Genomic DNA, 14788 nt, shown 5'->3' with positions numbered 1-14788 from the left:
TGCGAAGCAAATGTTCCCTCTAATTTTTTTCATCTACGTGCAGAATAAGTTACATGTGCAGAAGGCAAACGTAGATGTGTACCACCAGTAGAAACACGTTTGTGTGTGTGGATGCTCTGCTAATCTGCTGGATGGCATTTGAATTTCCTGAGTGGCTGCCCCCACACACAATTTACAGGGAACACTGTTGATGACCCATTTAATCTGCCTTCCTGGCAATAAATACGGATTAGTGCAGGGGTGATGGCGTAGCTTTGGTGGAATTGAGAGCAGGGGAGCACAGTGAAAGGTGTGTGCTGGCTAACTGATTGCACCAGGTATACTATCCTACCTTTTCCTGAACTACTTTGGAGTTCTTTGGGGCAAACTTGGAGTGCTTTTTTTTTTTTCCTGCTTTCCCTCAGTCCCATGATCAGTGTTGCTCTTTTGAAGCAACCATGTGTTTACGCAAATCCTGCCTCCACGCTACTCCTGTCATCTCTGATAAGTTAAGACAAAGTGATCTGTCACTGAAACTATCCTGCTCGTTTTAGAGGTAAGGAATGTCTGAGATGCTTGGATACTTGTTCTTTGTAATAAAGGGATTACCTCAGATGTACTGATCATGAATTTTTTCTCAGTGTTTAGAAGATACCTTAGCTTTTTCATTACATATGTGATCTTGATAAACTTTTGGTCCTCCCCTCCAAATGTCACAATAGTTCACGGTCACCATCCCTTCTAGGAAGCTAGTTGGCATTGATTCTTCCCTGGGTTGTTCCTCAACAGGGGAGGGATAGTTCAGTGGTTTGAGCATTGGCCTGCTAAACCCAGTGTGGTGGGCTCAATCCTTGAGGAGCCCATTTAAGGATTGGAGCAAATGGATGTCGGGGATGGTGCTTGGTCCTGCCAAGAGGGCAGGGGACTGGACTAGATGACTTCCCAAGGTCCCTTCCACTTTTAGGACATATGTATCTCCAATTAATTTTTGGTGGGAAGGATAGCTCAGTGGTTGGAGCGTTTACTTGATAAATCTAGGGTTGTGAGTTCAACCCTTGAGGAGGCCGTTTAGGGGTCTGGGGCAAATAGATTTAAAAAAAATCTCTCAGGGATGGTGCTTGGTCCTGCCAAGAGGGCAGGGGACTGGACTCAATGACCTCCTGAGGTCCCTTCCAGCTCTATGAGATGCATATCTCCATACTTTTTTTTTTAAATTATTTTAAATAAAGGCATGGGGAGGGATAGCTCAGTGATTTGAGCATTAGCCTGCTAAATCCAGAGTTCTGAGTTCAATCCTTGAGGCAGCCATTTAGGGATGGGGGCAAATAGATGGCAAGGCAAAGCACCATCCCTGACAAGAGGGTAGAGGACTGAACTAGATGACTTCTGGGGGCCCCTTCCAGTTCTACAAGACATGTATGTGTGTGTAACATTTATAAGGGCTGGACTAGATGACCTCCTGAGGTCCCTTCCAGCCCTGTGATTCTGTGGGTAGAGGCAGTTGATTAATATGAAGTGTTTTAATTCCTTACAGCCTACCTGAGTTGAACAGTGAAGCGTAACATCTCTTAATTTTTGTCCACTGGCAGAATCACCTTGGGCTGATTATTCTGTCTAATGGTGCAACAAGCTGCCATGCAGGGCTGAGGTTTTGGCTTTTGAGAACTAGGTGTTGAGAAAAGATCTAAGAAGCACATTAGCAAAGCTGCTGGAGTAGCACTGTGAATATTCAGTGAACACTCTTGTACTTCTATGTAGGATAATTCATTTTCCTGCCCAATATACTGAAATGTCTTCTGTTTCTTTAAATAACTGGAAGGGGATTCCAGTTTCTGGATGTCTGTTACATTGTAATGCAGGTCCATCAAGAATAGAAGGCCTGGATAAATCATCTTCATAGTAACTGTTTTTTTTCCCAAGTTAAGCTAGTATTATGTGGTTAAAATGGGGAAGCTGGTCAATACGTAAAGAATTGTTGTAGGTCGCTGATGATGTCACTATAATATGTTTAACCCTGTGTGCTTGATAATGTTTGCACTTGCTTGTATCTCCTGTACATGTGCAGCTATTTGTTCTTTTAAACTACTTGAACTTGCTCAAAGCCACCAAAAATGGCTTGAGCAATAATGGTTTTAATATTCTATACAGAATTATGTTGACAGTCGGGCTCATATTTTGTAGTGAGCTTTGTGGTGTTTTTGCAGTGGGGCCCAGGGTGAATATGCTGGATTGGCTGCAATCAAGGCGTACTTAAATGCAAAAGGAGAACGTCATAGAAATGTAAGTTGGAAAATGTTTGAGACAAGTCCTTTTGGACAAGATGATTAAGAGAATATATTTTAGAGGAAGAAACTTGGGAGACCTAAGTTCAGTTCCTTGCTCTGCTGATGACTTCCTGTGTAAGCCTGGCAAAGTCACTTAGGCTGTGCCTCAGTTCCCTGTACATAACAGGCAACTGCACTTCCCTATCTTGCAAAGTGTTGTGATGATAGTCCCACAATTATTGGCTCTATTGACCAAGTACCAGAAGAATAAAAGGCATAAGTGCCAAAGGGAAGTTCAGGTTTTATCAAGAGTGTAACTGGGGTGGGGAAAGTGGGGCTCCTACCCTAGAGCAGCCCAGGTGTGAAACAAGCAGCACATGAGCCTTCCCTTTTTGGAAATGCTCACATGCAGCCACTGGCAGCTACCTAGATGTGGGGCTGGCACACAGCACTAGACCATAGCCCTGCTCCTCACATTGCCTCTTCCCCCAAGGCCCTGCTATTACTTCTCTTCACATCTAACCTGAGACGATCTTCCTCCCCCCATCCCTCTCTTCTGTCTGCTGCAGAAGCAGTGGACCGGCACCCGTCCAAAGGGAGGAGATCTGCTCTGTATCCATGGCATATGCCCTCCTTCATGACCAGCCTTTACTGGGGAGGCTTAGGATCTTATATATGTGGGTGGTGTGCCTGGCTTGGATTGGACTTGGTGGCATCAGTTTTTACACGCCCTCATGCATGGTGCTCGTGCCCCCAAACGCCTCCCCCCAGGATTACCTGACCACAGCAGGCCCTCCTTGGTGCTAGGACTGGAGCAGCAGGCCTCTGAGTGTCCTGGCTGGTGGGAATGGGAGAAGGAGGAAAGGCTGCACTTCATGCATGGATGCATGTTGGAGGTTGGCTGTACCAAATGCCTGGGGTGCTGCATGTGGAAGGGTACAGGGGACTAGGACCACAAGGAAGGGCAGGGTTTAGGATAGAAGGGGTGCATCTATTCTAGGAACGAACTTCAAAGTTATGTGCTAAATTGAAGTAGCCAGCAGAGATAGAGTCTACACACATTTTTGCCATACTTCAGAGTTAGTTTTTCCAACTTCGAAGTCCTTACTCTGCTTCCAGGAATGGGGTAGTACCTACTTTGAAGTTTAACTTCAAAATAGGGTGTGTGTAGGCACTGTACTTTGAAGTTGCTTACTCCGAAGTTATACTTCAGAGTAAGCAAATTAGAAGTTTATTTTTGTCATGTAGACACAGCCCAGGGGGTGCAGGAGGGGAGTGGACTGATGGCTGAATGTCCTCAGTCTGAAACTTACAGATCCTTGTCACACAACTGGTTAGCTTTACTGTCTTAAAATTGCATATTTTAAAGCTTGAGAATATAACAAACTTTATCTTACCCCAGAATAATTTCTTCCTATCAATGTAGACCCTTACTGTGGTGTACTAATGTTTTTTCTTTTGTTTTTGTTTTTTTTCCCAAAGAATTTGAGGATAAATCCCTACTTAAGGAAAATACTGTTTTGTTTTAAATAGTGGACAATTATTTATCTATAAAATCTGATAGTAAGCAATTTAGAGTAGTGCCTCAGATCCCTGCATACAGAAGAGTACAAACACACAAGTTTAACCAACTTACAAAAACATCTAGAAAAACTTGTTCATACTGTATATAACTGTGTTGCTCTGAGGCTGTCTACACTACAGTTTTTGTCAACAAAACTTGCGGAGCATCCACATTACAAAGGCATTCTGTTAACAGCAACATGACAGAATGCAGCACTTCTGTCAACAGTGTTCTGCCATTCCCCCAAGCAGCAGAGCATCTCTTGACCCATCTGTTGACAAAAGCCCATGTAGGCATTCCCGGAGGTCTTCTGTCAACAGAAAAGTCTTCCATGGCACCAGCTGTCCCTGAGAGATGCTCTGTCCACAGCAATCTTGGTTTTATGTTGTCTGCCTCTGGCCATTCTTAAAGGTCCAGGGAGCCACGGAAACCCTGTGGCAGGAAGCTGAGAGCAGGGAAGCAGCCCAACAGCATGCTGTCTGCTCAACATTCCCAGAGCCACTTCTTTTAGCTGAGCCAAGTGACATGGCAGCAAGCTAGCCAGCATGCAACCCCCCAGGGCCCTCTAGGGATCAGCCAGCATAGGGCCTGAAGTACAGGACCTCCTGGCTATGTGGGGCAAGGAGCACGCCCTCCTGGACCCCCTCGGCCAAAAGGAGGAACACCCTCAAATATGCCCCGCTGGTCACCGCCCTGGCAGCCCAGGGCCATTCGACCTGCACCACAGAGCTGATGCAAACAAAGGTGAAGGAACTGCACCAGAGATACACTTGGGCCCATGACACACAGTGCAGGGCAGGACTGGCCACATGTCCGTACTACATGGAGCTGCACCAGCTCCTTGGAGGCAACAGCATCTTCCCCCCCTCCGCCCCCACCTGACAACTGCCATGGGGATAGCTGAGGAGGCTACCCCACCACAGCCAGAGGCCAAGGAGAAGGACCAGGTGCACCCTGTAACGCAATCCCCGTCTGAGCGGGACACTGGGTCCGAGGCCAGTGACAGCATTCTGGTGATTGTCCTAGACTTGAGGCCCCTCCAACCAGGCCATCTCCGGGGTGTCCCTGGGCCTGTTTAAGGAACCTTTTGGTAAGTACCCCACACGTCACACAACCCAGGGCATGGAAGGCAGGAGCAGATGGGGCATGCTGCAAGGCTTACTCAGCTGACTTGGGTGGGACTTGCACTGTGATCCTGGCGCATGGAACCATGTGGAAGGCAGCATGTCCCACCCAGACACAGCAGGCAGACCCCAGGCACGTGTGCCATCCCACTGCCAGACTCACAGGATGCCAGGTGAGCCCCTGGCCCTGTGGGGATGGGGGCCCGGACAGGAAGCAGGCCAGCCACACAGGCACCGGTCTGATCCCAGACACACCAAGGAGTGCGGCATCTGGCATGCAAATATGCTCACAGTTGGGAGTCAGCACCTGCTCCCATGGACAGCACTGTGAGCCACATGTGCGTGTGTGGGGGGGCCCCATGGAGGGACAGGCTGACCCCGGCTCACCCACAACCCATGAGGGGACCTGTCTGTGGCTGGACTCGCCCCTTTGCTGCTAACACATCGAGCGGGGGGCGGGGTGCAGAGCAGTAAGCCCAGTCCCAAAGGTACCATGTTATCCCCATGCAACAGGGTCTACTGTGCAAGCCACACATGCCGGTGCCCTCGGGACATCCCTGTCCTTCGTCTGGCAGCTGTAGGTTGCTGCTCACAGTGTGGGGGCAGGGCCTTACAGGCTGCACTGTGTGAATGACTCACTATCTCCCCTCCTTGTCTTCCATATAGCACTCTACCATTCGAGGCCTGAGCCAGCCCCACATCTCCCTGACAGGGTCAGGCAGCTCTGAGGCAGCACTGGAGTGAGGCAGCACCCCACCAGTGAGAGGGCAGGCCTGTATCCAGAGGGGCCGTCATCTAGCAGAAGAGGACCTCGAGGGTCCACACTGCCGCTCTCTGTAGGATGACTGACCTTCTTGAGCAGTGGCTGTGGGATGACTGACAGTGGTGGGTGCAGGACCAAGAGTGGTGTTTGCAGGCCTGGGACCAACTGCTTTCCTGCTTTGATGCTGCCACTGGCGTCTGGTGGGACCTGTTGGCTCAGCCACCTGTGGCTGTCACACCTGCTCCCCCTGCTGTCCTGCTCCTGCAGGCTGTCCTGGACCAGCTCCAGTGGGTGATGGCCAGGGCCATGACCCTGCTCTCCAGGCACCCCCTGCTGACACCTCCACTGCCTCCATAGCTCCCTGTGTTCCTGGGTCCAACCCTGTCCTGAGGGAGACCCTGAACCACAGGGGGAGGGGATCCCACACCCCTGTGGGGTCTTGGGGTGCCCCCCACTGTATATAGGTACATTTTATTGCATTTTAGATCGGTTTTGGTGACAATGTTTACTTAACACATTTTTTTATGTTCAAGTATAAAAGATCTTGGTTCACCACCTCCACATCCTTCTTCATAGGGGAGGTGTCAGGGATCAATGAGAAGGCAAAGTGAGGGGTCATGGTAGGAATAGGATAGGACTGCAGGCCCAAGGTCCCCCACTGAGGTGTCCTGGGGAGGGTCACTGGGGACCATAGAAGAAGGTCTCCCTTAGGGCCTCCCAGATCTGCAATCCATTCCTATGGCCTCAGTGGACTGGAGTTGTGCCCAGCTGTTCATACCCGCAGACAGTGTCTGCCCCCGCTCCTGGAGGAAGGTCTCCCCCTTTTCCTACAGAATGTTGTGGAGAGCTCAGCATGCTGCCACGACTTGTGGGATGTTGTGCTCCCCCACATCCAGGTGGGTAAGCAGGCACCTAAAGCATGCCTTCAGGCAGCCAAAGGTGCACTCAGCTTGCAGCCATGCCCAGTTGAGCCAGGCATTCAACAGTTCCTGACTCAGGTCCAGCTGCCCAATATATGGTTTCATAAGCCACGCCATGAGGGCGTAGGTGGCACCCCCAGCAATGCAAAGTAGCATGTTCATGTCACCAACTGCCAGCTCCCCACGGTGGATGAAGATGCCCACCTCCATCCTCTGGCACAGGCTGGAGTTACACAATACCCGTACATCGTGTGCCCAGGCCAACCACCTGATGTACATATTGAGGAACTGTCCCCAGTGGTCAATCCAGAGCCTACAGCATGATAGAGTAATATCCTTTTCTGTTCATGAACTTGGCCATGCTGTGGTCTGGGGCATGGATGTAGGTTCCATCATTTGCCCCAACACAGTTAGGGAACCCCCAGCGCAGCGACTCCAGCCACAGCTGTGATCATGTCTGTGGGAAGGATGATCTTCCACAGCAGGATGGTGGTGTTGGCCGTCATGACCTGAAAGGGGAGGGGACTAAACACATACGTTAGGGACTGAGGGAGGGAGTTCTGCACCCTCCTGTCCCCTCCCCACCAAATCCTCCATGTGCAGCCCTACCCATGAGGCTGCCCTCGCCCCGGCAGCAGGGCTGTGCGAGGGTGGGGTGGCATGGTCCCCCAGGAATGGAGTTTCCTCTCTACCTGTCACATCCCCAGCCCCGCTTCCCAAGAGTCCATCTTGGTCAGGACAACCCCTCCTACTTTGCAAGTTCTAGAGCCCAAGAGTGCCTAACCTGCATGAGGATGGCCCTGACAGTTGACTTCCCCATGCCAAACTGGCTCCTGATGGTGTGGGAGTTGTCAGGGGTGGTGAGCTTCCAGGGGGTGATGGCAACCTACTTCTCTGGGGGATGGTGGGCTGCAGCCAGGTGTCCTGTCCTGGAAGACAGGTGTAAGACAGGGTGCAGAGCACCAGGAAGGTGACCTTCTGCATGCAGAAGTTCTGGAGCCACTGCTGGTTGTCCCACTGCACCATGACAAGCTAGTCCTATCAGTCAGCCCTGGTGCTGTGCCTCAAGATCCATCTGGTCAGCTGGAGGGAGTGAGCATAGGTGGGCTCATGTAGCAGCTAGGGGGCATGCTCCTCAGTGTTGGTGTCTGGGTTGTCCTCCCTGGGGAGCAGGAGGAATATGACCATGAGGAGTTTCAGCAAAAGCTGAAGTGCCTCTGGGGCCGCGTCTACACGTGCACGCTACTTCGAAGTAGCGGCGCCAACTTCGAAATAGCACCCATCACAGCTACATGTGTTGGGCACAATTTCGAAGTTGAAATCGACGTTAGGCGGTGAGACGTCGAAGTCACTAACCCCATGAGGGGATGGGAATAGTGCCCTACTTCGAAGTAGAACGTTGAAGTAGGGCACGTGTAGACGATCTGCGTCCCGCAACATCGAAATAGTGGGGTCCGCCATGGCGGCCATCAGCTGAGAGGTTGAGAGACGCTCTCTCTCCAGCCCCTGCGGAGCTCTATGGTCACCGTGTGCAGCAGCCCTTAGCCCAGGGCTTCTGGCTGCTGCTGCGGCAGCTGGGGATCCATGCTGCATACACAGGGTCTGCAACCAGTTGTCGGCTCTGTAGATCTTGTGGTGTTTAGTACAACTGTGTCTGGGAGGGGCCCTTTAAGGGAGCGGCTTGCTGTTGAGTCCGCCCTGTGACCCTGTCTGCAGCTGTTCCTGGCACCCTTATTTCGATGTGTGCTACTTTGGTGCGTAGACGTTCCCTCACAGAGCCTATTTCGATGTGGTGCTGCGCAACATCGAAGTTGAACGTCGATGTTGCCAGCCCTGGAGGACGTGTAGACATTCATCGAAATAGCTTATTTCGATGTCGCTACATCAAAATAAGCTATTTCGATGTAGCTTGCATGTTTAGACGTAGCCTGGGTGCGGCGAGCACAAGTCTGGGGGGGCTGCTGTGGCACCATACCTAGCTACAAAGCACAAAGTGTCTCTGAGCAAGTGTTTGAGCCCTGCTGTAGCAGCTGTGCTGTCCCTCAGTGAGGTAGGCAAGCCTGAGGATGGGCAGGGAATGTGCATCGAGGCAGTGGGAGGAAAGTCTTTAATGGCGCATCTTGCTGGGGCTCCTGGGGGGATTGCTGGCCACGTGAACCCATCTGCATGGTTCCAGATGGCCATTCTGTCGGGAGAATGGTTGGACAGTCTGGGCATTCTGTCAACAGAGCAGATCAACATAGCAATCTGCTTTCATAGGGGGTTGCACTCTGTTGACACAAGTTTTGTTGGAAGATATCTTCCAACAGTAACTTCTGTTGACAGATTGTCTACACTAGAACATAGCCATCTAAAACAAGCAGCAAAGGGTAGCATAATTGTCTGAGCAAATAAACTTGTAATGCTTGGTTGAGTTTGGAAGGAATGTCATGTCTACCTCAGCTTTAGGTATGAATGTCATTGCATAATGTAGATTTTTTTTTTCAGTAGAAAAAGGATTGAGATGATGTAATGAAGTCCACCTTTAAGACTGTTGCAACTGCCTGATCAGATGTACATAGTGGCAAAAATGTTGTCCTCAGCTTTTTTCTGTACTGTGATGCCGTCTTAAAATAGAAAGTTTTTTGGGGACTTCCCTCTGAGCAAGGCGTAGTGAAAGGTGCAGGTGAATCTAGAACGTGGTCTTCATTCCCCAGGCTGAGAAACCATATCCTAGGATAGGGGTTGGCAACCTTTGGCTCTCAGCTCATCAGGGTCGGCAGGCCACTGACATTTTGTGGAAACTGACCATCCACAGCTAGGGCTGCCACAGCTCCAGGGGCCAGGAATGGTGAACTATGGTCACAGGATCCCGGACCCCTTCCTGACACTCTCACTGTCTGGGAACAGCAAACCTTGGCCATGGGGATCTGTGGTGGGTTGTGCTTGCAAACAATTACTGTTAGCAAAATGTCTCTAAACCTGCAAGCAGATTACCCTGACAGATGGAGAGCCAAAGATTGCTGACCACAGTACATAGAAATCTAAGAGTAGCTGAAAGCAGGAACTTTCTTCCCTCCACCATTGTGAATGTGACAGATAGCAGATATGTCCTCAGTCCTTGCTTTAGCCTGTTGCTTGATTTAGGAGATTAACTATTAATTTAGATAGGTTTGCCAATTAAGCTGATCAAAAGATAAGGTTCTTGTCCAAGAATCAGGCTACTGAAAATGCAAAGGAACTTGGGGGTATGACAGCATGTTCACACTGAGATAAAAGTAGCTGAAAACTTTATCAAGATATAGGGGATAGTAATCAAATAGAAATTAAATGGTAAAATCAAGGTTATAAATTTAGTACAGGTTGAACCTCTCTGTTCTGGCAACATCCATAGTGTGGCATGGTTTTACTTATCTGGATGTCCACTTACCATGGGTGTGGCCAAGTTTCCTGTGATCCCATTAATTTTGCTTACAGACACCAGTTCTAAATCTGTATCCTGTGCTGTTATTTAGCCCTAATTTACACCAAATGTCTTCTGAGAGCTCAATAAGCAGGGAAAATGTTGGCAATGATGCTAAACCATATTGACAATCCCATGGTTCGGCAAATTCTCTGATTTGGCACTGGACAGGTCCTGAGGGTGTGGGACTAGAGAAGTTCAATCTGTAGTTGTGTAAACAGCTTCTTTTCTAAACTTATTCAGATCAGCACGTGCAAAGTACTAATGAAATCATAATAGTTTTGAAATAAAATGTCTTTGGTAGTACATTACATAAATGTTCTTTATTTATTTTTTGAATATGGATGTTTTTTGCTTGGTATAGCTCACTTCATGGTGTGGTAGCTTCAATTTAGAAGTGTTGTTCTGGGGAACGGAACAAAATCTGTTTCTGGTCTTTGTTGAACAGAATAGTCACCTATTTTTTTCTTTAGCTCAGGATTTCCGTCATTAAGAGTTTAAATCAGATGGTTTTAAAGTAATGTTAGTATCACTTGATAAAGGATCCCTCAGTGTGGGATAAAAATTTTGTCTAGAAAACAACTAAATAAAATTTGTGTAGAGTTCAATATTTCAAGATAGCCCATGGCATTCTTTCAAGGTTAGATGAGGGCTCAAGAAAAGAGAGAGGTTGTCAGTGTCAGCTCCTCAGCAGCAGAGTGCTTACTTTCTCTTCCCAACATTAGTATGAGCAAAGAAGCTTTTGTTAAGATTAGAAAAATGTTAATTTAATTTAACTCTTATACTTTGAAATTTGTTATGCAGCACTGTCAGTCTTTACATTGTTCTTTTTTATATAAAGGTACTTCAATGTTTACATTTCTTCAGTTAGCCTAAGATAAGTGTTTCACTAAACTTACACACAAGTTTTGTTGTTTCTGTGTTATCAGTTTGTGTTTAGGCTCTTTCCAGTTTCTGTAAAAGCTGGTGCTGCATCTTGTTATCAGCAGCTATCCTGAAGTTCAAATGTGATGTGCACAGTAAGGGCTATCTGTTTTTTAGCAGTGGCTGAATGTGAAAGCAAATGATCAAAACTCTCTTCAGAGTAAGCCTCTATAGTGTTTGCTTGTGGGGAAAAAGTTCTGTAAGATGTATGCAGCAAAACTATTGTATACTGCAGCACTTTTTTCTAATTTGAAAGCATGTTACTTGTTGACTGTAAGGTACTTAACTCAGTTTAAGTAGCTTTTTTTGCATAGTTGTTTTTAATTATAAACTTCATCTGTTAATCCAGAGTTGCTGTTTTACAAGTGAGGAATCACTGCACATAAAAGAAGATTGGTTTCATGATTTGCAGAGAATACTAATGTAGTATTCGTGGATGTTGATAGAGAATTTAAAAATGTTTGGTCTAATCCTTCTACAAAGTGGCGGGGTTTTAGTAAAAATGGTGAACAAATTTGTCAACTAATAAATGTGCAAAAGCAGCTGAGTTTTATGATGCTCATGACACTCAGTAACGAGACAAAAACACTTTCAGTGTAGTTAATCTTTACATTATTCCTAGTATTTTTAAGTAGAGTTTTATTGCTGGTATGAATAGTTTTCGAAAGATTTCTCTTGCATCCAGATTCCACTGTTCTTTAGACACTTTATCTTACATCCAGGGATCAAATGTGGAAGTGACTAGGAAGTGTGACTTGGGAGGTACAGTGGAGAGCTTTTCCGTCATCAAATGAGATTGAGATTAGGATATGTTCCCTCTGGGGTGTATGTGTACAGAGACAGACTGGCATCTCAAAACTCGTATGTAATAAAAAAATTCCTAGTGAGATGAAACACAAATGGCATACAAGTAGAAATTGATAATGGGAGTGTTCTTCAAAAGTGCCCCTTGTTGTAACAAATATTTAATTTATAAACAGTTAATACATTAATAGGTTTGGATGCTTCAATTTTGTGTAAACATTTTCTTGTGTGAAAATTCTGTTGAATTCTTGTAATACAAAGAGTACGTCTGTTTTGTTACCTTTTTCTGGAGATCTGTGGCAGGTTGGTGGTGGTTCCCTCCTGTTGTTTAGGTCATGGGGAGGTTGCTAAACCTTACTTCATCCACTGTTGGGGGAATTAGCTGGGCAACATACAGTCTGGGCAGAGTAGCAAACACAGAAGTCCCAGCCGTTAGGCAAGGTGAGGCAGCAAGTCGGGAGCTCAAACTTGTACTCAGGGTTAAGCAAAAATACTGTTGGGGCCCAAGCCCTTAGTCAGGGTGGGGGCAGCAACTCATTTGGTCTCTGGCAGGGGTTGGGCACTGAGACTTCAGCAGGGGTTGAGCAGAGTCTAGTGTCTTAGTTCTGTGGGCTGTAGGTTGAAGCGGGTCTCCTGGCCTGTGGAGTGAGGATGGCAGGGGGGATGTGGGCCTGCCCGACGCCACAGTGTCCTATCCTTGGGCCCTGACAATGACAAAGTAGTTTGCATGGAGTCAGTCAGATTAGGGTCAGCTATCCCAGGGCCACTTTCCTTCTCCCCATCTGGATGTACATGGATCATAATTTCAAAAAGGGGAATTACACAAAAATGAGGAGGTTAGTTAAGCAGAACTTAAAAGGTAGAGTAACTAAAGTAAAATCCCTGCAAGCTGCATGGAAACTTTTCAAAGATACCATATTAGAGGCCCAACTTAAATGTATACCCCAAATTAAAAAACACAGTAAGAGACCTAAAAAAGAGCCACCATGGCTTAACAGCCATGTAAAAGAGGCAGTGAGAGATAAAAAGGCATCTTTTAAAAAGTAGAAGTCAAATCCTAGTGATCAAAATAGATAGGAACATAAACACTGCCAAATTAAATGTAAAAATGTAATAAGAAAAGCCAAAAAAGATTTTGAGGAACAGTTAGCCATAAATTCAAAGAACAATAGTAAAATGTTTAAGTACATTAGAAGCAGGAAGCCTGCTAAAAAAGCAGTGGGGCCCCTGGACGATAGAGACATAAGAGGAACAATCAAGGAAGATAATGCCATTGCGGAAAAACTAAATGATTTCTTTTGCTTCAGTCTTCACGGCTGAGGATGTTAGAGAGATTCCTAAATCTGAGCCGTCCTTTATTGGTGACAAATCCTGAGGAACTGTCCCACATTGAAGTATCATTAGAGGAGGTTTTGGAACTAATTGATAGGCTAAACAGTCAGAAGTTTCCGGGACCGGATGGTATTTACCCAAGGGTTCAGAAAGAACTCATATGTGAAATTGCGAAACTATTAACGGTGGTTCGTACCTATCCTTTAAATCAGCTTCGGTACCCAATGATTGGAAGACAGCTAATATAACACCAGTATTTCAAAAGGGCTCTAAAGGAGACCCTAGCAGTTACAGACTGGTAAGTCTAACGTCAGTACCGGGCAAATTAGTAGAAACAATAGTAAAAAATAAAATTGTCAGACACTTAGAAGAACATGATTTGTTGAGCAAAAGTCAACATGGTTTCTGTAAAGGGAAGTCGTGTCTTACTAATCTATTAGAGTTCTTTGAAGGGGCTAACAAGCACGCAGACAGGGGGGATCCAGTGGACATAATATACTTAGATTTCCAGAAAGCCTTTGACAAGGTCCCTCACCAAAGGCTCCTATGTAAATTAGGTGGTGATGGGATAGGAGGAAAGATCCTTTCATGGATTGGGAACTGGTTAAAAGACAAGAAACAAAGGGTAGGAATAAATGGTAAATTTTCACAATGGAAGGGGGTAACTAGTGGCGTTCCCCAAGGGTCAGTCCTGGGACCAATCTTGTTCAACTTATTCGTCAATGATCGAGAGATAGGGGTAAGCAGTGAGGTGGCAAAGTTTGCAGATGACACCAAACTGTTCAGGATAGTCAAAACCAAAGCAGACTGTGAAGAACTTCAAAAAGATCTTAGCAAACGGTGAGTGACTGGGCAGCAAAATGGCAAATGAAATTTAATGTGGGTAAGTGTAAGGTAATGCACATTGGGAAAAATAACCCCAAGTATACATACAATATGATGGGGGCAAATTTAGTTACAACAGATCAGGAAAGGGATCTTGGAATTATAGTGGATAGTTCTCTGAAAACATCCATGCAGTGTGCAGCAGCAGTCAGTAAAGCAAATAGGATGTTAGGAATAATTAAAAAAGGGATAGAAAATAAGACAGACTATCTTACTTCCCCTATATAAAACTATGGTATGCCAACATCTTGAGTACTGCGTGCAGATGTGGTCTCCTCACCTCAAAAAAGATATATTGGCATTAGAAAAGGTTCAGAAAAGGGCAACTAAAATGATTAAGGGTTTGGAACGGGTCCCATAAGAGGAGAGGCTAGAGAGACTGGGACTTTTCAGTCTAGAAAAGAGGAGACTGAGGGGCGATACGATAGAGTTATATAAAATCATGAATGGTGTGGAGAAAGTGAATGCAGAAAAGTTATTTACTTGTTCCCATAATATAAGAACTAGAGGACACCAAATGAAATTAATGGGTAGCAGGTTCAAAACTAATAAAAGAAAGTTTTTCTTCACACAGCACACAGTCAACCCATGGAACTCCTTACCAGAGGACGCTGTGAAGGCCAGGACTCTAACAGAGTTTAAAAAAGAGCTCGATAAATATTTGGAGGTTAGGTCCATAGATAGCTATTAGCAAGGGGTAAGGTATGGTGCCTAGCCTTTTGTCGAAGGCGGGAGATGGATGGCAGGAGACAAATCGCTTGATCATTGTCTTCGGTTCACCTCCTCT

General features: G+C 46.5%; 1 protein-coding gene across 1 annotated transcript in view; it reads left to right on the top strand.

Moving 5' to 3' along the window:
* The window catches only part of GLDC (glycine decarboxylase), a 92602-nt gene that overhangs the window by 55496 nt on the left and 22318 nt on the right, over positions 1-14788 (top strand). The window contains exon 16 of the mRNA XM_074994883.1: positions 2184-2259. Coding sequence (XP_074850984.1) covers positions 2184-2259 — 76 coding nt within the window. The remainder of the gene's footprint in view (positions 1-2183; positions 2260-14788) is intronic.

The sequence above is a fragment of the Carettochelys insculpta genome, chromosome 5 (assembly GCF_033958435.1).
Source record: "Carettochelys insculpta isolate YL-2023 chromosome 5, ASM3395843v1, whole genome shotgun sequence".
Classification (NCBI taxonomy): domain Eukaryota; kingdom Metazoa; phylum Chordata; order Testudines; family Carettochelyidae; genus Carettochelys; species Carettochelys insculpta.
Note: the sequence above shows the minus strand (reverse complement) of the source record. Positions and strands in the feature narration are given on the sequence as shown.